The sequence below is a fragment of the Chroicocephalus ridibundus genome, chromosome 2 (assembly GCF_963924245.1).
Source record: "Chroicocephalus ridibundus chromosome 2, bChrRid1.1, whole genome shotgun sequence".
Classification (NCBI taxonomy): Eukaryota; Metazoa; Chordata; class Aves; order Charadriiformes; family Laridae; genus Chroicocephalus; species Chroicocephalus ridibundus.
The window spans coordinates 155,294,143-155,321,833 of NC_086285.1; the positions used below are offsets into that span (position 1 = coordinate 155,294,143).

The 27,691-nt window shown below is 46.6% G+C and overlaps 1 protein-coding gene across 1 annotated transcript in view; it reads right to left on the bottom strand.

The window, feature by feature from the left end:
• SNTB1 (syntrophin beta 1) overlaps nt 1-27,015 on the bottom strand; it is a 117,027-nt gene extending 90,012 nt beyond the window's left edge. The window contains exon 1 of the mRNA XM_063327474.1: nt 26,372-27,015. Within this exon, the coding sequence (XP_063183544.1) occupies nt 26,372-26,894 (523 nt within the window). The 5' untranslated portion in view covers nt 26,895-27,015. The remainder of the gene's footprint in view (nt 1-26,371) is intronic.
• Between the last annotated feature and the right edge of the window lie 676 nt (nt 27,016-27,691).

A 27,691-nucleotide genomic window follows, 5' to 3' on the forward strand; every position in this document is an offset into this window, starting at 1 on the left:
GCTAAACGTGATAGTGGAAAAGGCTCAGAGAAAATCAGCTCAATGCTCAGGGACTGCAAGAGAGAGAAATACATTGATAGTACGCTCACATCTCCAACGCTGCATTCACTCTTGGTCACCCCATCTCAAGAAGGATTTGGAAAAACAAGAAAAGGTATCGAGAAAGATAAAAAGGATGCCTGTATGTGCCAGCTTCTAGGCATACCAGGAGACTAAATATAGCAGGACATGTTGAAAAAATGTATTTGATGATAGAAATGACAGAGAAAACGATGAGTATTCATCATTTTTCCTACCAGAGAACTAATGAGCGTGCTGTGAAATTATCAGCTAGCTGGCTTAAAAGAGAAGTATTTTTTACCATGTAATACATTTGCCTGCTGCAAGATATTGCAGGCATATTTTTGGGTATTCCTGGGTTTAAAAAAAGACTTCAAACAAATCCATGGGGGTTAGGTCAGTGGTGGCAGTGGCTGGGGTACAACACCTGGCTCCCAAAAACCTGAGCTGCCAACTGTCCAGAGGCAGAAAGGGATACAAAGGGAAGGAGCACCTCACCCTCATGCAGATTTTTGTATTTTTCCCCTAAATATCACTTTATTGGCTGGTGTAAGAAAGAGCATCCTGGGGTGGCAAACATCCAGCCATATCTGTACAGGGACAAACCTGTAACATGGTTTGGCTATGCTGCTCGCACAAGCAGCTGAAAGCCACCATTCCTCAGGTGATTCCAGCCCAGGGGGAGCTGCAGGAGGAGAACACCTTCACTGCAGCTTTGGAAAGCGGCTTGCTCACCAGCAGCAGCCCTGTACGCTCCCTACGTGGTGCCAATAAAAGTCCTTCAGAGAGTGTCCAGGAGGTGCACTCACCACCCCATCCCACCCCCGTTCCCAGGCCAGGGATGAAGCCCTGACTCACTGATGTTCTCCGGGGATGCTTGCCAACTGCGTCCCCCCAGAAGGACATGATACCAACAGCCAGCAAAGGTGTAAGAGGAGGTCTCCCTTCCCACAGGGACCTGTGCTTTGGTAGTGGCCTGACCTGGCCACCATTTTCTGGATTCGTACTAAGCGAGGTGTCCAACCTCTGTCCTTCAGCTCCACGTGGCACTGCAGCCTAGCACACCAGTCAAGTCCTCCTCCTTTCTAGCCAAAGTAGGAAGCGTAAGAGTTAAAAGCAGGAGGGCCTGGTGAGAGGAGGGACTCAGGAAGCGCAGGCTGGAAAAAGAGCAGACTTGCTGTGATAACTTGGGGAAACAGGATGTCGCAAGGAGGCCAAATGCCCACGCTGTTCCCACACCCCGATGCGATGCTGTCCAGGCTCCCGCATTCCCCCAGAGGTTTGTCTTTATTTTTAACAAGTGCAAAAAAATCCCTAAGGCAACACCGTACTGACAAATATAAATGACTCAGCTGGAGATAGACTGGCTGAGTAAGCCCCAAGACTAATTTTCCCTCTAGCTGTCCTCCTCTCGGAGGTAATCTCATACCTTCACAACAGCGAGATCAAGACAAAATACATCTCTGGTCTGTCTGCTGGGCTGGGTCAACACAACACTTTGCATCTCCCAGCAGCATTGAAAACTATTGAAAGGCAGGACATTTTCCTCTCAGTCCACCTATAACCCCAAATAAACTTTCTTACTTCAAATAATAAAAAAGTACTGTCAAAATCAATCAAACCAGTCCTGCAATTAATATTCTCCTAGCCACCATAAAGATGATTGAAATATCAATACCCTTAGTACCCCCACATAAAGATGGGCTAAAAAAAAGCTTTTCTTGAGTAAATAAAGGGAATTTGCAAAAGCCCAACTTGCTTCAATTTAAGAGCTGCATAAATAAGGAAGAGTCTTATGAGATCTTTTGCTTAGAAGCTCAGAGCACTCAACCTGCGAAGGAATTGGAGTGTCACATTCCCAACAGTCCATTAGGAGGCCACATGAAAAAAATTCATAAAATCCTATTCACCAGCAAAGGTACCTACCTAATGAGTGCATGTGTTTTCACACAATCAAAATCTACTTATTTGTCTCCTAACCATGCAAACAAATCCCAAAATGTTTAAAAAGGTATATGCCTAAATCCAATTCCATACATTACTTACATTAATTACATTTTCAGGGCATGCTCTAGTGACAGAGATTGTAGGGGTTTTTTTTTGTGTGTGTTTGGTTGGACTCGATGATCTCAAAGGTCCTTTCCAACCATGAAGATTCTATGATTCAATGATTCTATCTTTGCATGTTTGTAACAAGAATAAAATTGTTCGAATGAGTTTTTCTTCTGAAGACTCATCCAAAGAACACTGAAGTCAATGAAAAGACTCCTTTCTACTTTATCAAATTAAGAAGGCTTTGGATTAGGTTCCAATACCTGATTGAGACTCAAGAAAACACATATACTTTCTTTATTTTTAATCTCCTTCGGTCTTAGTGCATTCAAAGGCTCTACTTGATCATCTACTAACGATGCAGCCAAAGAATCACTCTTAGAACAAATAAAGTATGTTAGCACTGGCCATAGTTAAAGATCCCATTAAATTGAACCATAATATTTGTTCCCTTGCGATTTAGGAAAGAATAATTTCATTATTAAATATCCAGCAGACACAAGGCTTTGCCAAAACAACTTAGGCAAACTTCATTTCTTGCTTCCATTTTCCACCAGAGAACTCCAATGTGCTTTACCACCATTAAAAGAAACATTTTTGAAAGTGACTTCTAATTTTACAAAGAGGCAAATTTTTGTTGCTCAGCTTCAAAGATGTTAAACTGTGCACAGAAATGCGCAAACACCTCTATGCACAACTTCGGCCTTCAATTACTGCTGCCTTAGTAACATGCTGCTTTGATGGAGACATTCTCCCCATTTTTTTCAGCAACTGAGATTCTAGGAGGAAAAAAAAAAGAGTAGAAAATACCATTGCTCTGAATACGAGGGCTGTTTTCTTAGCAAGCTTGTAACAAACCCAATCCTCAGACACGGGCATATATCCCTTTAAATTGCACTTTTTGTAGTTTTGGGAAAGGCATAGATAACTACATATTTAGTGTGAAGCAAATACAGAACAGAAATAGCACGAAAATTCATAACCTAAAGCACAGAACCAAACCAGTAGGTGTTTTAAACAGTTCAACTTCTGAGCAATTTTTTTTAAAATAAAACCCCAGCTCCGATGCATTTGTGTAAGCAACCTTCTTAAATTCCAGAGGCTGCTCGGTTCACTACTCATGTCTAGGTGTCGAAGAGGCGATGGGGGCTTGCTGCGATGAGGATGTTGCACCAGGTGACACGTAGGAGAGGGAACCAGAAAAACATACAAACAATGGTGACCCAGAAGACACGAAGGCAGAGAGAAAAGGCAAACAGAGAATTGTTTGGCTCCTCTTGCATATGGATGAAGGCACACCACGCAGAGTATTTCACAGATTCAGACAGAGCACATGAAGAAAAGGGTGTGCTAGCCTGATTGTATGCCCTTACTGCCAAACTCTCCAGGCATCAGCCTCATCTATTTTGCAAAGAACACGCTTTGGCTCCTTTTTGTTTTCTACGCTGTTTCCTGTTCACCCTTTCTACTGCTTTGGTTTGTGAAGCCAAAACCTCCGATCAAGCACCAGATTAAGAGAACGCACATTAGAAAAGCATTCTTTATTGCTGCATTTGAACAAAGCTGACATTTCACATACATTCCTAATACCGATCAGCTAAAAGGGTTTACGGGGCAGATATGCTCCCCCCAGGCTATCCGTATCCGTATTACTAAATCTATAAGCCAGGACAGGATGGATTTTAGATATGTAAACAGCAAAACTAATTAACTAAACACAACTACTTCCTTTGAAGCTTTAGGAGATGGTAAAAATTTCCATTTATCTATTTTTATGTGTGAATCGGAAACATTTGTGAAACTTGGTATTCTTCTGTCATGGAAATTAAGAACTGTCTTTTCAAGCGTAAGTCATCAGAAATCCTGAACTGAAGTGAGGGCCACTAGCTTCACTCTGGCAGGTCCCCTGGATTAGACGGCAGATGACTCCTCATAGCTAATTTCTTTTGGGTTTGGAGAAGTATTTTTACTTTCTCAGAGACGCTTCTCTGTATAAAGAGTACATTTACCACCTCTCCACCTGCACCTTCATTTAAGGAGGGCATTTCTAGATTTATCAGCAGGACTAAACATCAATATTTACAAAGGTTTCAATATCGGACACTTTTTTTAGCTTGCTTACCCTAAAAATGAAAGTTTCAAATTGCTACGGCACACAAAATCCTACTTTCTGAGGTCCATGCTGTTCCTCCAGGACCATCACTGGTGTAAAGACTGCCGATACTTTTGCTGAAATAACTTAAGGCAGACCAATGCCTTCATACCTTTCCAGATTCAGCTTGCTTAATTTCAAGATAAATTTAAAAAAATGTTTTGAGTCTCAAACTCACATTTTGCACCTCTGGCAAATTGTGGCAAGAAATTGGGCCACAATCCTTCACTGTGGCAAGAAATACTCCAAATCCTCCCACCTCCTCTGTCCCGTGCAAAACTGGGTTTCAGTCTTCAACTTCCAATAGCTTTATCCTCTCTGAGAAGCTGAGAAAGGTGCAGCTGAGACCTGGGTTTGCCCCTACGAAAGCTGAGACCTGGGTTTGCCCCCACTAAAGCTGAGACCGGGGTGTGCCCCACCACTAAAACGGGGTGAGGAGTTTCTGTAAGTCGTGCACAAAGTCCACAAGCCAAGAAAGGCTTTGACAAAGAGCCGCTCCTGCTCCAGCAAAGGGCACAGATCCCGGTCAGCCCAGGTCACTTTTCAGGGAGGGTGCAAGTTCAGGAAAGCAAAGAAACAAAGATTTGTATCATAAACTCCTGCCTAGGCACTTGGTTTGGGTGCTAGCTTAAAGGGAAAAAAAAAGAAATTAAAAAAGTGAAGTTTAAGGGAGAAGGAAGGATGACAGATAAATGGTTGTGAGGTCTAGAGAAATTAGCCTGCAGAGCCAGGTAAAAGAGTTTGGAAGAGCAAGAACAACACAGGAGCACGTGTAGAGATGCAGCGTGAAATATCTGATGCTCACATACAAAAGAAAAGAAAAAGAAAGAAAAAAAATAAATCATCCTTATGGGTGCGTCAAGCATAACTATACAGTCTGGTCCTCTGCCTTCGCCCTGCGCCACGCTCTCCATCCTGGTGTCACCTGCACCACCCCACAGCGTCTCTGAACAAAAGGGACGCTGGCAGCTCACACCAGCCACCGGGGAGCGGGGAGAGGAGGAGAAGGCGACGAGAGAGAGTGGGGGAAAACAAGGTGATTTTACTGTATCGAGTGTTAAGATAAGCTGACACAGTGCCACAGTTCACCTGCTCTACACCCAGAGCTCCCTGAAGGTTTTCTGAGTGCCTCCACCGTGTACTTTCTCCTGGGCACTCAGCCTAACACTGTTTAGGGATATTTAAAAGGTAACCTGAAGCCCAGGAGCTCATGTAGCCGTGGTGATTTCCAGGCTTGCTGATTTCACTGTTGGCTGAGTCTTCACAGAAAACAGCCAGTTCCTTGCTAAGACCATCTCTGAAGAGGGCTGATGCAGTTCAGTCCTGTCCCGAGGGGGAAATTTTGGTGCGTATTTCTCAAAAACCATGATAAAATAGCACCGAAAGAGATATGTGAGGTGTCACAATTCATCTGCCCACACCATGAGTTTGGAGAGATGCCATCTGGGCTATTGGCAGTGAGGGGTCTCCACAGCCACCCCATTCTAGTGCTTTTTTGTCATGTCTATTAATTCAAATTAATGGTCTTGCGGGGGGCACACCCCCCCCCCCAAAAAAAAGGAGTTAGTCACGGTTTCAGACAAAATGGTTCTTATTTCCTGTACTTTCCCAGAATTAGAAAGTTTCAGATAAACTGACATTATGATAAAACATATCAGTTAAGGGGATACAAAAAAAACCACCAAACCAGAACAATGTGTTAGTATGTGAAGAAGGCTGCTGCCACCGAAAGCAAGGGGTTCGATGGCTGCTCACAAACCATGCTTTCCAGCTGCGGGCTCAGACTGGTTAGCGTGTAATCGTGCTTTCTCTAGCAGGTTTAAGAAGTCCTAGGCCAACTTCTCGGTCCTGTCCTTGAATCACTGTTTGCCACCCCCTCAGCCACGCTGAGGGCGCTATATTGGGGACGAAACTACAAAAGACATCGTATGAACCAACCCAAGTCCAAGGGTGCCATTCAGTAACTCTGACCACAAAGCAAGTGGGGCCGGAGCCAGAAAAGGGATCAGAAAAGATGCTCGTGTAGGGAATCTTTTTCACCCTGTTGATGAAACAACCTGAAAACACGTTCCTCGTGGTTAGCTGGGTGAACCAACTCCCTGCCTGACTGCAAACCCCCCAAGATTCGTGTAAGGGACAGCTCAGGGCTGCATGGCCAGTGCAACAGCCCCACTTTATTGCTGGTTTAATTGCCTGAAGCTGACCCCTAGAGACTCAGGTAAATGCCTGGCCCACGCAAAGAAGAGTCAGGAACACATAGGTGGGGGTGTAAGGAGGACAGCACTGCAGCAGCAACTATTTAGAAAAGTTTTAAGTCTAATGCAACCATGCTCCAAGTTCTCCAACGTTCATTAACTCACCGCAGATTAATACACTAAAGTCTCTTTAGGTCATGCAAAATTGCATTTCCACACTGCAGTACTGCATCTCCTGGAAGAGCCAAAGCAAGGACCTGGAAAGCAGCCTCACGTTAAGAAATACGTTGTAAGTCCTGAACAAGAAAATACAAAGCCATCCTGCGGGCATGAGGCAGGCAGTCTTGCAACCAAACCAATGGGTGACTACCCTTTTGCCTGATCTGAGACGTGAGTCAAGTTCCCAAGATCCTTTCAGCGCTATCAGAGCCTGCTAATCCCAAATTTTTCTGGGGTTTTTATCCTCATATCTTTGCAGCACTTCACAATTTTCTGATTTAGCTAATGAAGATAAGCTTCTTACAATTCTGAACTTATTTTTTTTTTTAAATTAACATATTTTTTCCAAGAAAGCAAGTGTTCAAGCATTCAAACACCTGGTAGTCTGAGTAGCATTCCAAGATTAGTTAATATGTCAGAAGAGCATGCAACAGACCAAAATACTGGTTGAGGTGCAAAGAACCAGCACATTTAGGTTGGTGTCACCAAACTCAGAAGGAAGAAGGCATAAACGACAGAACCGATAAGCAACAGGTTAAAAAAGTTAAATTGGTTACTAATAGGACAGGGACTGAATATGTAAGGGAATAATATATTAAAAAAATCTTACATAAATAAACTAGAGCATTTGGAAAGGTTGCAGAGCTCACAAAGCAACCCAAACAGCTATAGCTCTGTGAAATGGGAAGGGAAGTCAATGTAATTAAATGGCCTCAAGGCAGAGCAAATACAGCGTGGCTGGGTTTAGCACGGAACACGTCAGCTAGATCTGAGACCCATGCAAGCACTAAAAAAATCACAGGAGTCCCACACTTAATGTGTCATCAGCTGCACAGTATGGACCAAATTTAGCATGCCCGGGAACTCGAAGCTTTTAAGACATGTCTATGCACGGCTAGTGAAAGCATGAACTGTACATAAACTGTGCATAAACATCTGTACATAAACTCATTCATGATTAAGATGCATTTATTCCCTAAGCAAGGTGTATAACAGTAAAGCTGCTGCATTTCAGATTCCCTGCCTGCCTTAATCCAAATCAGTATTTAAATAAGCACAACTCTGGCGTCTCCACTGAGCCTGTGCTTTGCTCCTGGGCACTACAAGACTGGACTGTCCCTCTTCTCTCCCCTCAGAGGTCGTGGGAGGTGTCTCATTTTCTGGCTTTTGATCCTCACTTCAACTGTAAGATCAGCCCTCCTGCTATCAAATCAACCCAGCCTTTGTTCAGGACAGGTACTTTTAACTGCAGAATTTCCCACTCCCACACACAATCCAGGAGACAGCCTGTATGAAAGATTTATATCAATCCTTTATGCAGCAACACAAGGTTATATAAAAGCTGGGATATGCAGCATACAAAGCAGGTGAGAAGCACACTTTAACTTGTAGGTGACACAATTAACACTGGAAATTCAAGATTGTCACATATTAGTCTAGCGCTTTCCAAAAAAAGGGTTGTTTTTTTTCTTTTCAACTGTGGCACAATTTGCAACACTAAGAGAGATCTTGGCCCTGCTCCATCATAGAGTGTTTGAAGTTGGTTTCACCAGGGCCAGCTTTCATCCATTGCATGTTGACAATAACAAGACAAGCCTCAGCACGATGGGTGCAGTTTCACAACGGCTTTACATGGATCTTAAACACGAGCTGTCCCCAAAAAGGGACCTCTAATGACTCAAGCTTCCCCTGACCTGGCTGCCACCCAGGCAGCTGCCTTGGGGACCTGGAGCACCCCAACGTGCAGCATGGCCACAGGGGATCGGTTGTCAGAGCTCAGGTAGACAGGCAGGAACGAGCCACCGAGGCCAGGAGGAGGGCAGGAAAGCCCCGCTCAGTTCAGGCTTTGGTTTCACAACACGTTGGCCTCAGCGACAAAATGACCTCACTGGGTTCCTCCTCCAGCCTCAGCGCTTCTCCTGCCCCACGCTGGAGTCCAACGGGCGCTTCTGCCAGCACAACCGCTTTCGAGTCTGCTCTGTAAATTCCATCAGCAAAAAACCAAGCATTAGAGATGACACCTTTTCTGAAGCATACCTTTAGCCTATGTCATTTTAAAATAATCTGCTCCTGGCGCGACATTGCATAGTTAAATCAGTGCAACCACGAAGAGGTGCACTGCAGCACAGGGATGGGCTTTTCTTACGCACGTTTCTTGCCAAGGCCAACGTACAATGCAATTACATGCTAATATTCTAAAACAGCAGATATGCTTTTTTATATTACTTGCAACAAAGCTACGTCACACTTTCTGCTCTTGGGATTGTATCCTGCTCTGCACAAATTCTGTGTTTCCCTCAAAAACACAATTCTGAAGAACCACGTAACTGAGGGAGAACTGAGAACTGTCTTCGGGTTGCGAAGCAAAAGCTGGAAAAACATTGTAAGGGAGGGATCTATGTCACAAAACTTTAATCTCCTAAGACATGTAACTGGAATCCAAGCTAGTATCCCTCGGAGGGAGTGAGGAGGGAGAGCGGCATCTCCAAAGAACCACTCAGCCTGTTCCTGTCTCTGCAGCCCACCGTGAGAGCAGGGGTGCCCAGCCTAGCCTAAATGCCTAATGTAAGAGCAATCCTCTCTAAAGCTCTGAACACCCCCAAGAAAGAGGAAAACCAAAGCAAAATCACAAGCATCTTTCTCTGCCTACTACCTTCTAATGCTTAGACTTAGAAATTAAGATTTTGGGGATAGCAAAGATCACTGCACAATCAGTAAAAAAGCACAGTATAAAGCCAGCAAAAGCTTTATACAAGCAAGTTCATTTTATAAATAAAAAAACAGTTTTTTAAAAAAGAGGAAATTAGAGAATGATTTATTCTTTCAACCAAAAGCCCAAATCAATTAGATAATGTTCCTTCAAGAGCAAAGACTGTATCCCATCCATTACCATCCATTACCCCTCAAAACAAAGTCAAATGCCTTCTCACAGCTTGACGAGAGCCTAGATTAAGATTTTGTTTCATGTGGCCTCTAGCTCTGCGTCCTTGTTAAAACCCATTTCCCTGTTAGCGTATCTCATGATTATGCAAGAATGTCCAAAATTTAGGAGGTAAAGGACTCTTCTTCACTCTCCGAGTGCTAAAAAAATGACATCCCCTTCATAGCTCCTTTAAAACAAAATAAATTAAACCATTGCTATGATAGCTCTTGGTAGCAAATTAAAGTCTACCTAGAAGCCTGGGCTGCGGTCTGGCTGCAGGATGCTGCCAAGGAGCCCAGCGAGGTCTGAAACTACAAAGGTGACAGATTTCTCTGGCAGTTGTGGCACGGGGATGGTATCAGCGGGACATTTTCCCTCCTACCCCACAGGATATAATAAACATCGGTGGGTGATGATAACATCCCGGCCACAATCAGTCTCATGCTGTGCTGGCTCAGTGCTCCTGTGTCCTGGAGGGAAGACCACGGCCAGGACCACTCACACCAAGGTGCCATGAGCTCATTTCCCCTCTGTGGTTACCTCTACAGCATGAACACCAAAAACCATGTCCCAGAAGCAAACATGGCAGCTAACTAGGCCGGAAAAGATATGTTTCACTTGGCTTTATTTGCTGAAGCCCAGCCCTGACCAGAATGACAGAGGAGAAGGATCAGTCTCTAACAAGTGAGCTAGAGGAACAAAGAAGGGACTTTGTGCTCCAGCACAAAGCTTCTTCAGCACTCGATTTCTAATCAGTATTACTAGACATTTACAATACTGCCTTTCCTGGCAGCCAGCCACTGGGCCCACCTCTCACAGCCCATCACCATTGCTGCAGATAAAAAGACAGAGAACATTTGGAGGTGACACATGCATCTCCTGTAGGCTCCAGCTTCACGGCTGTTCACGTTTCAAGCCTGGCTCCATATCACTAACTGAGGTAGAAGGATCTGGAGCACAACAAGCAAACACAGAAATCAGCCCCTACATGGTGGGTAGGGTGTGGGAAGCATTGGCCCTGGTGATGGAAACACTCCACACTTTGCTACAGGTAGTTTCAGCCCAATTAACCTCTGCAGCTTACAGTGTGCCAGGCTAAGTGGTGAGAACGGGCAATCCCAGCTGATGGGATAGCATCAGCTATCCCAGCTGAACAGGATAGCAATGGCTTTTAAGTGTCTTCCTCCTCCTCCTCTGATGGGTAATTGAGATAAAGCTGAAGGAACCATACCAACAACACTGGCAAAGCCCAAAACTACAGTCCCAGACATCCCTCCTCTCTGCTACTGAAGGTAAGAGGCGCTGCAAGCTGCACCACACTCAGGAAAAACTGTGAATAGCTCTTGGGCCCTGGGAAGTAACTTGAGTTGAACAGTTTATTTAGGACTAGTGAAAATACCAAGAACTTGAATAGTATCAGTGTAAGGCACCATACAAAGGAAAATGGCAGAATTAGATTCCTTACATCAAATCCAGGTCTCCTCCTAAATTTCCCAAGAGCACACCTGAAGTAACAAATAATGACAGAAGTTATTAACATTTTTTGTCACAGAATCATAGAATCATTTAGGTTGGAAAAGACCTTTAAGATCATTGAGTCCAACTGTAAACCTAACATTGACAAGTCCACCAGTAAACCATGTGCCTAAACACCACACCTACAGGTCTTTTACATGCCTCCAGGGATGGTGACTCCACCACTTCCCTGGGCAGCCTGTTCCAGTGCTCGAGAACCCTTTCAGTGAAGAAATTTTTCCTCATTTCCAATCTGAACCTCCCCTGGTGCAACTTGAGGCCGTTTCCTCTCATTCTACTAAGTCATTGACTACTAAGTCATTGCTGACTTGTCCCCGCAAGAGGTGTTCCTACTACACACTTAAAGACTGAAGTTGCCAAAAAAATAAACAGCCAGCAGCGACTTTGCTGGGCACCACTGCACCTCTGCACCGCTTGGTGCTCCAGGGCAGCGAAGCAGCTCCAAGCCTCTGACTGAAGGAGAAAACCTCTGCAGAGGCAGCCACTTGGGCAGTCTTGTGACACAGCTGAAACACCTTATGGCCAATGTTAAACTTTGGCTTGTAAAGATTGGAACTGTTTAACTGCCTGCTCAACGGTTCGCTCTGCAGCAGCGTTTTAACGGGGACACAGAGGAGCCACTTGTCTCTGTCCTGCTGATGGACAAGCCGCAAACAGCCAGTCGTGCTGGGGCAGAACCCGTTTTACCCATTCCCTCCGAAAGAAGAGGGATGTTTGTGCTGGGGACACAAAGGCCGATCTGTTCAGAGCTGGCCGGAGTCCTCCCGCCTGGCTCCCATCGCCGCCCTGACCCAGGCTGGCGTCCAAGGGGGAAGGGTAAAAACGCAAAATGCTGTCCCATTTCCCCAAAGACCGTTCCTAGCAAATGTCATTATCTCAAAATGTTGCACTTTGAGAATACTTGTGTTAAGTGCTCATGAAAATCTCGAATGTGTAAATTGGAGTTTAATTTGTATACTCAACATTGGCGCTCTTTAAAAAGAAGTTAAACACGGCTACATTTTTTCCAGTGGAAAAAGCTATGATCTGCAAAACGGTTCTTCTCTCCTTGGCAATCGCTACCATTTGCTTGTTTGTTTTGGTGCTGCGTAGGTTGGGAGGGAGGAATGATAATAAAAACATAAACACTTTTTCTCCTCACCTTGAACAGTGACAGGCTTAACAGCAAGCAGCTTTACATAGTGCAATCAGCACTCGTATGCCCACAGGAGAGCAAAAACAAAATCATGGGTCTTCATCTTGCATAGCCTTACCCAAATATATTTCAGTGAAATATATTACGATATCTGATGTATGCAGAAGGACATCTGGATCTATATAGTTACAGGATTGGGGCACAGAGAGAGGAGCCCACACACACTAAACTTCAGCCTACGCACGCGCTGCAGAGAACTGGATGGGGCGCTCTGACTGTCCTTGCTCCCTGCCCACCCCGCCTCAGCCCGCAAAGCAGGGTATCTCCATATAATATTATTTTCATTTATTGTGATTATACAATATTTATTTAAAGGCTGAAGAGAAGGCGTGACCTAATTTTGCTCTGCAAGCACTTTTCAGGGAATACCTATGCAGAGGAGCCGCGGATGCAGCCAGGCAGCCATGAGGAAGGCTGGCCCAAGGTGGGCTGCCTGTGCCCATACTGAATAGGGAGATGGTTCTGGGACACAAGCAAACCTCCTCCCAGAGCAAGCTGAGGCTGACAGGCCCTCTTCAGCCTCCTTGGCCACTGCAGCTCACCCAAATCTTTAGCAGAACTATTTAGAGGGCTCAGGCTGCACCATGGGGGCCTTCAACCAGAACTGAACCCCAGAGGAGCTGATGCCAGGGGCACTGCAGCTGAAGGGCCTGGTGAATTAGACTCACGTTACTCTTTTCCTAGCATTTATCAAGGAAATAACATTCAAAAAGCATGGAGTTATTGCAGAGCTGTGTCTCACTTGACTTTTCTGAATCAGTTATTCTACTTTAACTGTGTACTCTTCACGTCATACTGTAACAGCCTTCTTTGCAACACTCTTCTAAAGCTATGATTACAGGCTTAAAATTAGGGGTTAGTTTCAACTCACTGTATTTTCTAATGATGCCTATATTTAAAAGGAGAAAAAAACACAAGGTCATGGGGTTGCATTCCAGGCCTGGAGACCTCCGGGCTCCTGAGCTAACCCAAATTCTCCCAAGACCTCGGACACGAATTACAGCAGGCTTGCAGCTTATGTACCATCTTGTGACGATACCAATTCTGTCGCTTTTCAATCGCCCTCAAACTGCGGTTGCAACTTTGCACCTCTTTAGAGATAACGAAAACCACCAGGCTTGGCTGTTAGCCAGGTGGCCATCAGCTGCTGATGAAGCCTGCCCCGGACACGGCGTTCAACCCCAGCAGGGATCTGCCAGCGTTCAGACACAGAGAGCAGCCAGCCGGGATAAAGTCAGCCAGCCAACATTTTGATTATGCAATTACTTGTTAAGCTACAACTGCAGGTTTTCCTGCATAATCAGGCTGATAAACATCAAACTTTTTTTCTGATGTTGCTTCGCATCCTCAATGATGCAGTCGGAAGCCAGGAAGGAGGCGAATGATATCCAGAAAATTCAGGGGGGAGAAGACCGTTGTGTTGTCGGGTCAGGGGGAAGAGCCGCTGAGGCTTTGGGCTTGGGGTGCTCTGCACGCCCAGAAGCCCTCTGATGATTATACACTGCAACGGCACCAAGGTAGCAGCAAACTCTGATTTCTCCTGGAGAACCATCTACGCATTGACAGTCCTATAGAGAGGGCGGGAGGGCACTTACAAACTGCCGTTCAACAGGAAAGAGGTCAAATTTCTGCTGGATGCAGCTTTTTGGAGAAAAACATAACTCTACAAACCAGCCTTCACCTGAAACTACATTTTTGTTGTCTCCAAAAACAATGACTGCTTCCTGCTCCAGTTAAACATTATTTTAGTGTGCCTCTGCTGTTGCAGAGGTCAGAGCTTAGCTCTCAACCAGAAAGAAAACCCGAAACATCCTTTGGAAAGCTGTTGATACAGTATCTGTCACTCTGGAATTTAAGAGAAACCTTGCAGGTTTGCAGAAGTAACATTCGGATGCTTTTCTAAATTGAGACAAGGACCCACAGCTTAGGCACAGATCCCACTGCGCTCAATTACTCAACCTTTGTGATCAGCACTGAACAGTAGGTTAAGAAATAACGATTGTTTAATCAATTATTATTGCACAAAATGACTGAACTCCGAGACTGAACTGCTGCCCCGTCTGTTTTACAATGCTTCTGCGCGTGGGGCTTTGGGGGAGCGGGAAGGGAGGAAGGACAAGCCGAAAGGGATGTGGAGGCAGGTTTGGTTTGCTGAGCACAGTAAAGCTGCATGATAACACAGAGCCTCGACTGAAAAGCTCGCCAGCAGGTCTTTTCAGCCACGCAGGAAGCCAGCAAAGTGAGTCAACACCCAGGAAGGACCAAATATCCATCCATATTATTGTAAAGGAGAATTAATGCAGTAAGTGTCAGAGACAGGATAAAGCTGCGTCAGCATTTCCCCCCCCCCCCCCCCAGTGATTTATGGCAATATCGCCGGCTAAAAAATATCCCAATCCCACTGAAATCAATGGGAAAATTCATGCCAAATTGAACAGGAGGCGGCTTTCGCTCTCCTGTCTTCTGCTCCCTGTTCACTCTCCTTTCTCAGCACTCTCCAGCAACGGCAGGTTGTCCCACCAGCCCGGCCATCACCCGCTCGCCGCTGGTGGCTTGGCCACAGCCAGCTGGACATGATGGTGGGGTCCAGGTGGAGAACACAGACCCTGAGAAAGCCCAAAATTGCCTCCTGTGAAGCACTCCAGCAAACGAATGAACCCAGAGACTCCTTCAGTGCAGGTATAATCAAGACTCTATTTATTTCCATTTTCATAGAACAATTAAAGTAATCTACATAGCGCTGACAACAAACAAATTCTGTCTTGGATACAAGATAATTCATGTAGAACACACATGCAAGCTCACGCATACGCTATCTGTGTGTACCCACTTGTACCTTGTGCCCATGTAATATTGCTGATAGACATTTATAGCTGTGCCCACGCCAGGGCTAGGTCAGCTCTGAAATTAAAACAGCTACATTTAAAGGCGTTCCTAAACCAACATCAGCCAACGCAAGAGTGAACAGAAAGAAAGCAAAGGGGGGAAAAAAAAGGAACAAAATAATGCAGTGCATATCCCCCCCTAAAAATAATTTCCTACCCTTCGTGGTTTCATGAACACTTCTTGATTCCTTCATATACATACAGTTCTACACGAAGTCTTTAATACAGCAAAAGCTAAAAAAGTAGTGGGCCAATTTAATTTACTGTTGCATTGAGGAGGTATTAAAATTACACCTCGAAGAGCTATTTTAGGCAAGTTTTAGAGACTCAAGAAGTTTCTTCCTCATTTCCCTCTGTATTCAAGGCTTCTGCTGTGCGTTTCACAGAAACAAGGAATTGTACCCCCAGAACTATGACTAACTGAAAAGATCAAACGTAAATGTCTTACAGGAATTCATATAATATATCAGTTGTGACTTCTCCACTGGAAGCGTATCTGTCTTGGCTCATACCAAATATACATCGTTATTCACTTCGTACAATGGGTGAATTGATAGAAAAGTAACAGAACAAAGTGATTAAGGAGAACAGCATGTCTAAAGTTTCCAAAGAACAGAATAAATACCTGCACTTACAGAAATTAACTACATATTTTAACAAAATGGGAAAAAACTACTGCATTGAGTTGGTCAAAACTTTTTGGCCATGAAAATTTCCTGTTGATAAACGTGACGTGATTGCAAACATTCTCCATGAGGGGAAGGTACTTTCTCTGCTATTCCACAGAGAAAACTCTACTTAGAAAAGTTCTTAAATGCAAGTTCAAGTGAGCCTTTTTGAAAGGAAATTGCTTTCTTTTTAATTATAAGATGCCATTTCAAATTAAAACATCATAAGTATTCCCGCAGAAACTTGTGTGTTTTCAAGTCAACCCTTCCTTTCCTCCCTCAAAACCAAAAAGGTATTTGTTCCTCGATATTTTGTTAAAGAGAGTGACCCTCGAAACCTTTCTAGGGTCTTAATGCACATGGACAGAAAGCTCTGGCAGTACTTGAATGAAAACTCAAGCATTAAATACCAACATTTCAAGGTATGCCTAGGAGAAAAGTTCAATGTGCGTATATATATAAAAAAAGATCAACACAGAATGGTCTTAGCATAGCAGTCCTTACACAGGCAAAGCCCAGAATCAATTTAAGTTTATTTTTATTAGGTGAAATTTATAATATGCCCAGACTCACTATTTATTTCCTCAAGGCTTCACAGACAAAGTGCTGCTCTTTTGATAGTCTATCCCACATGTTTATTAAAACAGATATAACACAGTGAAAGGAAAACATAAAACTGACAGAGGATCATTTTTAGTTTCAGGGATATTTTATACGCCATCTCTTAGAACTTCAACTTACGGCTTTCCTTAATGGAGCCTTTCAGGGTTGATTTTAATGTGCTAAGTGGAAATTCCACTAGTTTGTTACTGCAATGTTTTCTTTATGACCTGCCCTTGTACATCACTTAGGTCTGGCTTATTTATACAGACAGCCGTTCACTGAATGGACTGGGAACGTCTTAAAACCAGTTGCTTTCACTTGCATTCTTCCTGAATGAAAGGGCTGTTTGCTTTTACTGCCTTTTTGGAAGGACACTTCTCCAGCGTTCCACAAACATGAAGAAGACTGAAGTTACTATGAGGTTCTTTTACCTTCTTTAAGGCAGAAATACAGATTTCGTCCCCAGGGCTAGATGAGAGCCGTGTCTATAAACACCCTGGCATCAGCCTGCAACCCAACTGCTACCCCTGGAAAGAAGAGGGCAGCAGAAGCCATGAGAGCAACAGCGGCTTTGAGCAGATTAGCTGTAGCATCTGTAGCACCTTCAGGTGCGTCGGCAGATTTAAGTGTTGCTTGTGTCTCTCCCCGCCAGCGTGCTTAGGGCTTCCACAGCTGTTTGAAGAATTTGAGCTATGTTAACACTTTGACCGGCCATTTACCTGAGCATCAAAAATCTAGATGGGTTTAATTTAGGCAAAGCACAGCAGTAACACCTGGAGCTCTTCACCAAGAGCTGGCTGTCATCATCTGAGTCATTCCAGCTTGAAGCTCGGTCCCCTTCTCTTGCAGTAAGCACATCTTTATTCAACAGATTCTCACAGGGGAGAGACCCAATGGGTAACACGGGCAGCAGCTCAGCCTCTCCAGCCCCAGCAGCCTAAAATTGGCACGACCATGTTGGCCTCAAGCGCATTTGATGGTCAAATCCTGAACAAGGAATGCCTGTTGCTGGGGCTGTTCATTACAGAAGTATGTATATAAGTACATCTTATGGTGTGTGTCTCTGTGCCTAGGTGCGTATTTATACGGGAGGTAACCCTACAAGAATCCTGCTGGTTCTCTGCAGACATCCCTCCATCCCAGCCACACATCGCTGATGGCGGCTGTGTACCAGGAGAGTCTGCCACTGCATGAGACAGGACAAATAAAGCAAAAGGGGCAGATAGTTACCAAGGATAACGTGTTCTTTGGGAAACAATGGTAATTTGGATGCCTTTTTACCTGTCCACAGCATCCCCAACAAAACAAAACAAATCAAAAAATCCCCACAAAGAATTCAAACAGCAAGTACTGAAGGCAAATCCTCTCACCTCATTCCTGGAAAATACTCCTGAACATCCCATAATTAAATCCCTCGTTTGGCTTCACGTCAGCAAGAGAAGGAATCCGCTGGCTCCTGCCCGACAAGAGTAAGACCAACAGGAAGCTGCCTCCTACGAGGGAAATCACGTCTGCCACTGCTGTCCTGCCAGCCCCACTACCGCCTCAGTCCGTCCAGGCTGCTTCCCAGTGACTAGAGCCCAAACTCCGGGATAAACAGATAAACTCTCACTGCCTGAATTAAAACCATTAGCTTAAAGCAGCCTCATAAAGCTACGTGCCGGATAACACTAAACCCCTCCAGCATCTTCACCTTCACACTGCTCCCCTGGCAGAATCAGAGCCAATGGCAGTTAAAACACATGTGTTAGTACAGTAAATCATCCTGGAAATGGCTATTATTGAAATAACTCAGACAAGAGCGGCAATACGTTACTTCCATGGTATAGCTTTCAATACTTTCTCATAACTACTTGATTATGTTAAAAGCCAACATATGTATTGCACCAGAAGAATATGCCTATGGCAAATGGAACATAAAGCTTAACTAATGGCCCTATTTCTCTGAAAGGGCACATGAGGCTGATAAATAGTCCCATGAGGTCATGTTATCTGTTGGAGTAAATCAGCTAAGTTGTGCCTCCTCTGCTAGAAGTGAATCTATATTCTGATACTGCCCTTTTTTTTTTAAAAAAAAAAAAAAGGGTTTTAATTTTATTTTTATGTTATGATATGTCTCTAACTTTCAGACACTGGGAGAAAGGGATCCTGTTTCTCAGATACTTCCACCATGCCAGCAATTTACCAATTTTTAGCATGCTATTGCAGTGAACAGAAGCTATTCACGCAGGTGCACACACACACAAGTCACTCACCTAGGCGCTGCCTGAAGCGGACTCGCTGCTCCAATGTCATCTTTAGATGGAAACATCCCGGAGCCGTGAGGAATAAGCACAGCCACAGCCTTAGTTTTGACGGCTTTTAGAGCTGCGCCAACAAGCATGACTTCCAACAGTTCAGCAAAAAGCTGCACAACATTTTTAAAAGGAGTGTGCCGTATGTTAATCATTTCTAATCAGAGACAGTTTCTCCACGTCTACTGTTCTGGCTTATTTCCTTACAATTAAGAAGACTTTACCCAATTGCTACAATACAGATGTGCTGCTTTGGCAGTGACCTACTCTGTCGTGCCCTTAGTATACGCGCAGTGAAAGCCGTAACCAGTTCAGTAGTTCAAGTTCTAGGCAGACAAAATGAAAACCAGACCGTAACAGAAGTGTACAGTAGCAGCAGTCGGAAATTCAAGTCTGCCAAACAGTTATGCAGAAATTATGTCCCTTAATTTAATTTACGTGAAGGAACAAACTTAACCCAACAGCAAGGCAATATCTAGTGGTGAAGCAAACTGAAGGACCAGTCACAGCTGATTAAACCTGTTGTAAGCAAGTTTGTTAACTTACGTTTTAGAGAAAAGTATGCTTTGATATCTAAGTGGATGATGGACAAACCAATTTTGTCTTTTCCCAACTTGTCCTGCAAGCTGAGTTAGGTAAAAAACTTTTGTGTCCTGGTTCATTACTCAGTATTGCTGGACTCAGATTTTGCAAGAGGCTGGGTGCCATCATTTCAATGAATCCTCTCTCTTCCAGAAGTGCAAGGCACAGAAGGCAGGGCCATTAGCCATCTTTTAAAGCATGCAGACCGAGCCTCACCGAGCACTTTTCTTGGTCCTGCAAAATAGCAGCTGACAGCCATTTATTTAAGAGCGTGACGGAGGCTCATAACACACCTTCCAACATGTAGCATGAGCGACAAGTGGCACTGCACACTTTCTACGTACCTTGTAGTTTGTCACAAACTTCTCTAGCCCCAATCAGCCATGCCTCACCTCGAACATCTTCTCACCCCCTCCTTGCAGAGACGCTCCGCGAGGCATGTACCGAATGCTGCCACTCCCCTGATGTTCCTTCCCATCTCTACAACGAGCTTTGTGCCTCTGCCAAAACAGGCTATTTATTCCTACTATTCAGAGTCCCAGCTCTTTCCCAATCCGCCACAACAGTACGATGCTCTCCCTGATCGCTCCCAGTACAGATGTCCTGGCAAAGACCCTGGGCACAGGCACGGCTTATGCTGACAGCAGTATTTTTCTCTGCTTGACATAGTTGAAGGTTTGGAGAGGTGACATAGCTGAGCCAAGCGAAGCTCACTTTGCACCAGCCACTGTAGTGAGACCAACGGGGGGGTTGGGAGGGGGTAAGAGAGATGAACCTCACTCACCTCCACCCACCACATCAAGGCCATCAAAACTACGTTATAGAGGCCACTCACTAATCCTATACGATATATAATTAAAAGACTTTTTGCGTGTTCTAGAAACACTGCTACCATCCCTTCCTCACTATTTTTCTGAGACGCTTGAAGAATTTTTTCAGACTTGGAAAACCAGAGTGCACTGCTGGGACAGCTTTGTTCCCATCATTTTTTGCTCATTGATGTATGCTATTGCTCTCTTGAACTACTGTTTCCTCCAATTTTCCTTCTACTGAAGTAGCTGTAGCAATTCTAACAAGTAGCCATGGCAACATAATCTTGCAGAATAAAGTACAAAATAATCCTATGATCAGAAATCTAAATTAGAAAAATGGAATGGAAGTAATGTGTTCTTAAAGCCTGGAAGTAAGTGACCACTCGAACAGATTACAAATAGATATGGTAATCTCTCCAACACTTAGGAACTGTCAATGCGCACAAATGGATGCTACACTTAAATTTACAGATAAATTACTACCAGGAGAAGCTCCACACCCTGTGTTATGAAAACAGTGAGATTAGGAAAGTAAAAAAAAAATTTAAAAATCCTTCTCAACGCATTGGGATCAGCACCTGTATTGGGCTGTCCCAAATCCAAACTCTGGTTTGCATTACGGAGACTCCTCAGCAGTTCCCTCGGGATGGACGTGCAGCGAGTGCCCAGCGGGCGGCAGGGATGGGGGCAGGCGACGCTGCTGGCGACCACCCGTGTGAAAACACCTTCCTGGGAGGGTGGGAAAGTGAAAAGGCACCTGCCATGGCAAAATTAAGATACAAACATAGTTTCATTAACTACAGCAAAAGCCTTCAGCTTTCAATTTTACTCTGTCTAATGGTCTAAAGATTCTTCAAAGAGTTATACCAAGTTTTCAATTTGATTTTCCACAAAGGAATTACTGCTGGGATTTTAAAAAATGCTTTTTTTCCTAATGATACTTAACATGTAGACTCTGTACGTGCAATTGAATCCCAGATCCCTAGACATATTTAATCTTCTAAGCACCCTTAAGGCGCTGGTACTAAGTCCCTCCTACAGGACTTAGTATATGATTTCCAAGGTGGGCGGGCTGAGGGGGTATGCTGCACTTGGTCCAAATAAATCCAGGAATGTGTTACCCACAACTGCCTTATTTTCTTTACAGTAACTGAGAAGGAGGACTTGTACCAGATTTGCTGCAAAGAGGATGTACTGATTCTTATCAGTGAAAGGTGATACAGACTGTCTGGACTGCTAAATTAGCCTGTAATCTAATCTAATCAATGAAAGACACATCAAGTGTTCCCACTCAAGCTTCCCCATCAGCCACAGGCAGCTGAAACAATCAAAAGTGACATTCTCGAGGACTGCTTAGACCTGGTATTCTTGAGAATAAGATTACCTGCTCCTTTCCCTTTCAATTTCACTTTCAAACCGCTATGTGCCAAGGGCAGCTGCACAGGCTGTGAAACACAGTGTGGCCTTTAAGTACAAAGCATTTCCCTAAGTGCGTATTTGCTGGCACCAGGAAAAAAAAAAAAAAAAAAAAGGAAAAAAGGTGAAGTGTTTTCTCCATACGTTTACTGGAAGCGCGAATAACTATGCATACAATTTGCAATCACTGAGATTTACAGCCCTGACTGCAGTATGTAGCTATGTCACGTAGGCACTTGTTAAGTGCCCTGTGCCTCATTTTTCCCCTATGCTTGCAAGAGACACACTTTCTTGGGTAAATATTGTATTTTTGTTAACCCACAGAAATCTCCTGTTGTCACTACTTCACTGAAAGAAATACGAAAACATAGATAAGATAGAAAAATACAGCCAACAGGTAGCTGGGGCCTATTTTACACTATTTCAACACGTAATTCACAAAGGCAGAATCGCTTTGCTTCATCCAAAGAAAATTGTAAAAGGGTAGGAAGGGGAGAATCCGTACAGTTCTTACAGAAATATTGTTTGGAAGATAATACACGTTACCACAGTACAGATTGCACCCTGCTTATTGTTACGTTGCTTTAAAGCTGTGGATTAGTCCCAAGAGGGCTACAGAAGAGGACTATAGTATACTGTCCATATGCTAAAATTCACTAGGCAGGGGGCTGCCTCTCTGCAGGAAATTTCTGCAAACCCAGAGAGGCTCCGAGAGCCACTTCTCCAGGGAGCTGTAACCCCTGCCTTGCAATTGTGTTAACTTAACTGGGAATCTCTCAAACCCAATAACAAACTCTGGCAACACTGAGAAGATGCTCCTTTTCCCACTACATATCTTCCACCACCATCATCAGAAGCTTGTCCACGCACATTTGACAAGTTAGGAAGTGATGCAATCTAAAAAAACATCCTGCAGCTAGCTTGCAAAAAACACACTAATGGGTTTTTTTTCTTCCACATCCAAATACAGCATCATGCAGAGGGGTCCTGCCTGACATTAGCACAGGCTACTTCAATTTTTCATTTTTTTTACCGAACACATAGAGAATACGAGTAAAGCACAACCAGCTCGGTTGCAGAGCATGCCGAGGGACTGCTCTCATCTAGGATGCTTTGATTAAAACAAACACCTTTTGTGTCTTGAGAGTCACTTGAATGTAATGTGCCTCACACCGCACAAGAGGGGCTGCCTGATGTTCCAAAGTGCTTATTTAAGAAGACCCAATGTAACCGAACCACAGGGAAACTATATGTACAAACACTAGCTGTCATAATTTTAGCTGCCTGCAAATACGCATTGTACAAGGAGGCTGCCTCGTCTCTCACGTAGGGAAATCCTTTGCGTTCTTAAACGCTGGTGAGAAGGTCCGTCCTGATGTACTGAACACCTGGGCCCAACAAGCCCAACACTAATGCTGCCCCTGCCCCTGCTCACTGGCTGCTTTGCTCCCCTGCACCCATGTCCAAGCCGTGATGGAAATCTCATAGGAAATCAAACCCTGCGAGCAGAAGAGGTCCATCCCTGCAGATGAGGAGAGAGGAGGATTTCTTGGGGCTCAAGCCCTCCTCACCATCACTTCCTTCTCCTCTTGAACCTTCTTACAGGTCCTCCTATGGCAGCGTCACCTGTTGACTTATTTCCCTTCCGTTTATCAAATCCTACCTGATTTCAGGGCACCCTGGCCAGCCCCACAGATCAGACCTGTAAGACAGGGTGCAAAATGAGAGGACACAACAGCCCAGGATGACTATTAAACTTGTCAGAATAGGACCCATCCCACGGGGCTTTACAGCCGTGCCACCCCACACCAGCACAGCTCCTGCAGCTCTGCCACCCTTAACCCTCCTGCAAATAATCTCTGTTCCCAGCAGCTCAGAGACGATGATCAATGGAGCAAAAGGGACAAGTTAAAATGAAGCACTGCCCCATCCCTTCCCCTCTTCGCAGACCTTCTACCTCCTGCCACCCCACCCCCGCCAGTGCCAGCCCTGCTGACCACGCACGGTGCAGAGGGCTTGGGGAGGGATTTTTCGCTCCCTTCCTCCCTGCACAGGAATGCCGGAGAGACTACAGTTTAGTGCTGAGCTGGTAAATGCCTCATCTCACTGAGCAAGCAATTTCAGGAGTATAACAGACCGGCTCCAGCACTCTGATGTTGGGTGTATTGAGCCATACTGACCGCATCGTCACTGCCGATAACCTCTAGGAAATACTCAACCATAAGACCCTTTCCAGGAAGGCAGAACGCATTGGGCGACACCCAGAACCCTGCGGCATCCTGAAATGCGCCCCTCCTGCTTCGCACCTTGCCGTGCCTTTGCAAGTTCATCTTTCCTGGTTCTGGAAGTCACAAGCAAGTCTCAGAATCTCCCTGAAAATGTAAAGGTTACATTTTGACCCTGGAAACACACGCTGTCCTTGCTCTGTTAATTGGAGAAAGATCCTAAAGAGGAGCTGCGCAGGGGTCTCGCCCTGCCCCAGCGCAGGCTGCTTTTTGCAATATATAACTCTCTAAGAAGTCAGGAAACGGCAAATTCCTATAGTCTGGAAGGAAAGGAAAATCAAGGCGCTCTCTCTTTAAAGGGAAAAATAACCATTTTTGGATTTTCCTTCCTTTAGTAATAAAACTACCGTTTTAGATTGTGCTGCTGCTGAAGGAGCTTCAAAGTGGGAAATTGAATGGCAGGGAATTGTTTTAAACTGCCTGTTTACAGAAGGCATTCAGGTAGAGAGGTTCCCCACTGAAGGAGTAGCACCTCCCGGGGCAATGCTGCGGCCAGCTCTCCTTTTGGTTACTCCACTGAAATAGCAAGAGAAAAGCAGGACAAAATACTGAGTTCAGCGTCAGAATATTTTAACTTGACACAGGGATGACTACTGAAGTATGCTCTCGATTTACAAATTACAAACTCAGACGCAGAAACAACCACTGCGGCACGTCAGCCTTCACCGAGCAGAGGAATGCAAGAAAATAGCCGCGATGGTGAAAGGAGCGGAGAGAAGGAGGGTGCTAAGAGTCCACCTGAAACGGCTTCATCTTCGCTACCGCTGGGAAGAAAAATGAAGGTTTTTTTAAGACTCATACAGCAGCAGCGTGTTCAGGTGCTGTTACTGCAGGCACCGCGCAGAGGGAGGGAGACTGTTGCAAGCACTTATATACATGACTCATTAGATCCCACCAAAAGTCAGCCTTTGCCTGGCCTGCACCCCAAGGAGACCTTAAACTGCGTAAACAAACCAGTGACAGAATCTAGATGCAACAGCCTCAATTCAGACCTCAAGGAGAAGTTTATATTAAGACTTCACAGGTACTTTCGTAAGCGGTTCGCCTGGAACGAGATGCACTTTGGTCCTGGGAGCTGCGCTGGGCAGGCAGGGAGGGGAGATGCAATTGCCCTCAGCTTCTTCAATCCTCACGGGACACTAACTCCTTCACTGTCATGTCGACAACATCAAATAGTTTCTCAGCGTACACTACTGCAGTTGATGTTTTCTCACCTTCCCTCCCCTTCAAACTTTTTCTGTCGCTTTATGCCATAGTTGCTTGTACACCTCCTTTGCTCCTCAGAATAAGCACCAAAAAGACACCTGTGAAAACCTGTGCGCTACCGAAGGGCTACAGGGACCGTAGCTCGGAGGAAGGCGATGGCACAGGGGAAGAAGGCGCAGCAGCATGCCTCAAATGCCACTGACCTCCAGTTAAATGAACTGCTGGGGAAATACGCAATCCCTTTATCAAACACGTGCCAAGGGCATTTCTGAAGCTGTTCGTTCTCTCAGGTGGAGCACGTCAGTTAGTCCTTGTGAGTAGAGGAGGATGAAACGCCTGTGAACACCTTGTGAACTCGCTGTCCTGGGGAACCCGGCTCTGCTTCTGGCTCACGCCCTCCCCAACATCCCACCCGTTCTGGGGGGGACCCTGCCGGGGACACCCTCCCTCCACGCCTCCTCCACACGCACCAACGTCTGCTCCTTACGCCGGGCTCGGTTCCTAACGCTACTTCTTACAAAACTGTTTCTGTCACCCTTGAGCAAGGAAACGAAAGTCGCTGCTTTGCGGGGATGGTTCACGTGTCAGCGAGGCACCGCCAGCTTCATTCAAGCCCCTTTTCCCCCCTTTTCCCTAGTCGGGAGTGGGGTGGGGGAAGGGGGCAAGGAAGAACCGCACAAAACTCGGGGCTTTTCGAGCTGGCTGGGGAAGAGTCCCCCAAGCCCTTCGCTTACTGCCCGCGGGGGCTCCTGCACTCCGTTAACCCCTCCTCTCCCGGCACCCTACTCCCCACACTTTTCGTGGGCTAAAAAGCCGTCAAAACGCCCAGGCGGCAGATCCTAAAGATCCCTCGCCCCAGCGCGGGTGGGCCAGGCTCCCACCGTCACCCCTCAGCCTGGGAACCGACCCGCCGCCGGGACGAGACGGGGCTGCGGGGGGCTCCGGCGGCCGCCCACGGACGGGGCTTGCGGTGGGCTCCGGCGGCTGACAGGAGGACGGACAGTTCGAGCCCAGGTCCCCGGCAGCCCGCTCGTCCCTTCCCGAGGGGCTACGACGCTAACTCACGCCGTCGGGAGTCCCGGCGCGGCTCGGGGCTGGGGGGAATAAAACTATTCTCGGCTGGAAAGCCGCCCGGAGGAGCGGGACGAGAAGCAGGGGGGCGGCTCTTCATCCCACCGCCCCGGGCTCGGCTCCGCCGCCTCTTCGGCAGCCGAGCCGACCTGCCCCAAAGCCTCCCGCCCCGGGACGTGCCGGCGGCCGGGCCGCCCCCCGTCCCCCGGTCCCCTACCTTCCAGCAGCACCTCCTTGCCGGCCCGCTTGAGCGCCTGCACCGCCTCGTCGTGGGTGGCATCCCGCAGGTCGGTGCCGTTGACGGCCAGGATGGCATCGCCCACGTAGAGGGCCTGGGTCTGGTCGGCCGCCAGCCCCTTGAAGATCTTGCTGATGAGGATGGGCATCTTGTTCTCCTTGCCCCCCTTGATGCTGATGCCCAGCCCGCCCAGCTCCTGCTTCAGCACCTTCACGCACCGCTTCTTGTTGGAGACGGCCTCGGGCACCTGCTCGGGGGGGTCGGTGAAGGCGGTGCGCACCGCCGCCGCCCCCCCGCCGCCCTCGGCCCCGCGGCACGCCGCCCCATCGCCCCCCAGCCCGTTGTGGGCCGCCCCGTCGGGGCGCTCCTCGCCGCTCAGCACCAGCGCCTCGCCGCCCAAGTTGGCCAGCACTTTGTGCCACCGCTCCCGCACCAAAACTTCCAGCCAGCCGCTGCGCTGCGCCCGGCCGCCCCCGCCGCCGCCCGCCGCCGCTACCGCCATCTTAGGAGCATGCTGGAAGCGCCGAGTGACGGCACCCCCGGCACGGCACGGCGCGGCACGGCGGCACCGGACTTCAGCCGGGGGGCGGCGAGCTCCCGGCGCGGCGGGGTGGGGCGAGGAGCCGCGGCCGCCCCTCCCCGGGGGCCGCGACGGGGCGGGCGCACCTGGCGGCGCCGCCCGCTGCCGCCACGCGTGTGTGTGTGTGTGTGTGTGTGTGTGTGCGCGGGGGCGCGGGGGGTGGGTGCGTGGTGTCGGGGCTGTGAGTGTGTGTGGTGTCGGGGCTGTGAGTGTGTGTGTGTGTTGGGGGGGTGTCGCCGGGGGTGTCCCGCCCCTCCCACGGACACGTCGCGGGGACACGTCGTGGCGGAGCCGCGGGGTGCGGTGGCATTTAGCGCTGAAGGCACCGGCCGGGAGCGGCGGTGACGGCCGCCGGCAGATCCCGTCCCGCTGCCGGGGTGTCGCAGGGCGGCGGCGGAAAGCAGCGGCAGAGAAGCGTTAGCGAAAAGGCAACTTTGGCGTTCCCAGGGACTTCTTTTGTTTTTTTCTTTTTTTTTTCTTTTTTTTTTTTTTTTATAAAGTAGATGAAAACTCATAGGCGGCACAAAGGTGGTTAAATTTCAACGCTATGACAGTAGAATCCAAGTTGTTTCATGGCTTTGTAGGATGAAGGTGGTAACTGATTCTCATGGATCCTTTTGCACATTTTGAAACTGTTTTCTTTGCCGTTTGATTACAAACTTTAAGGCCTACTGAGGCCACACTGCAGTTTTTCCCATGCTCACCTTCCTCCTCGGGAG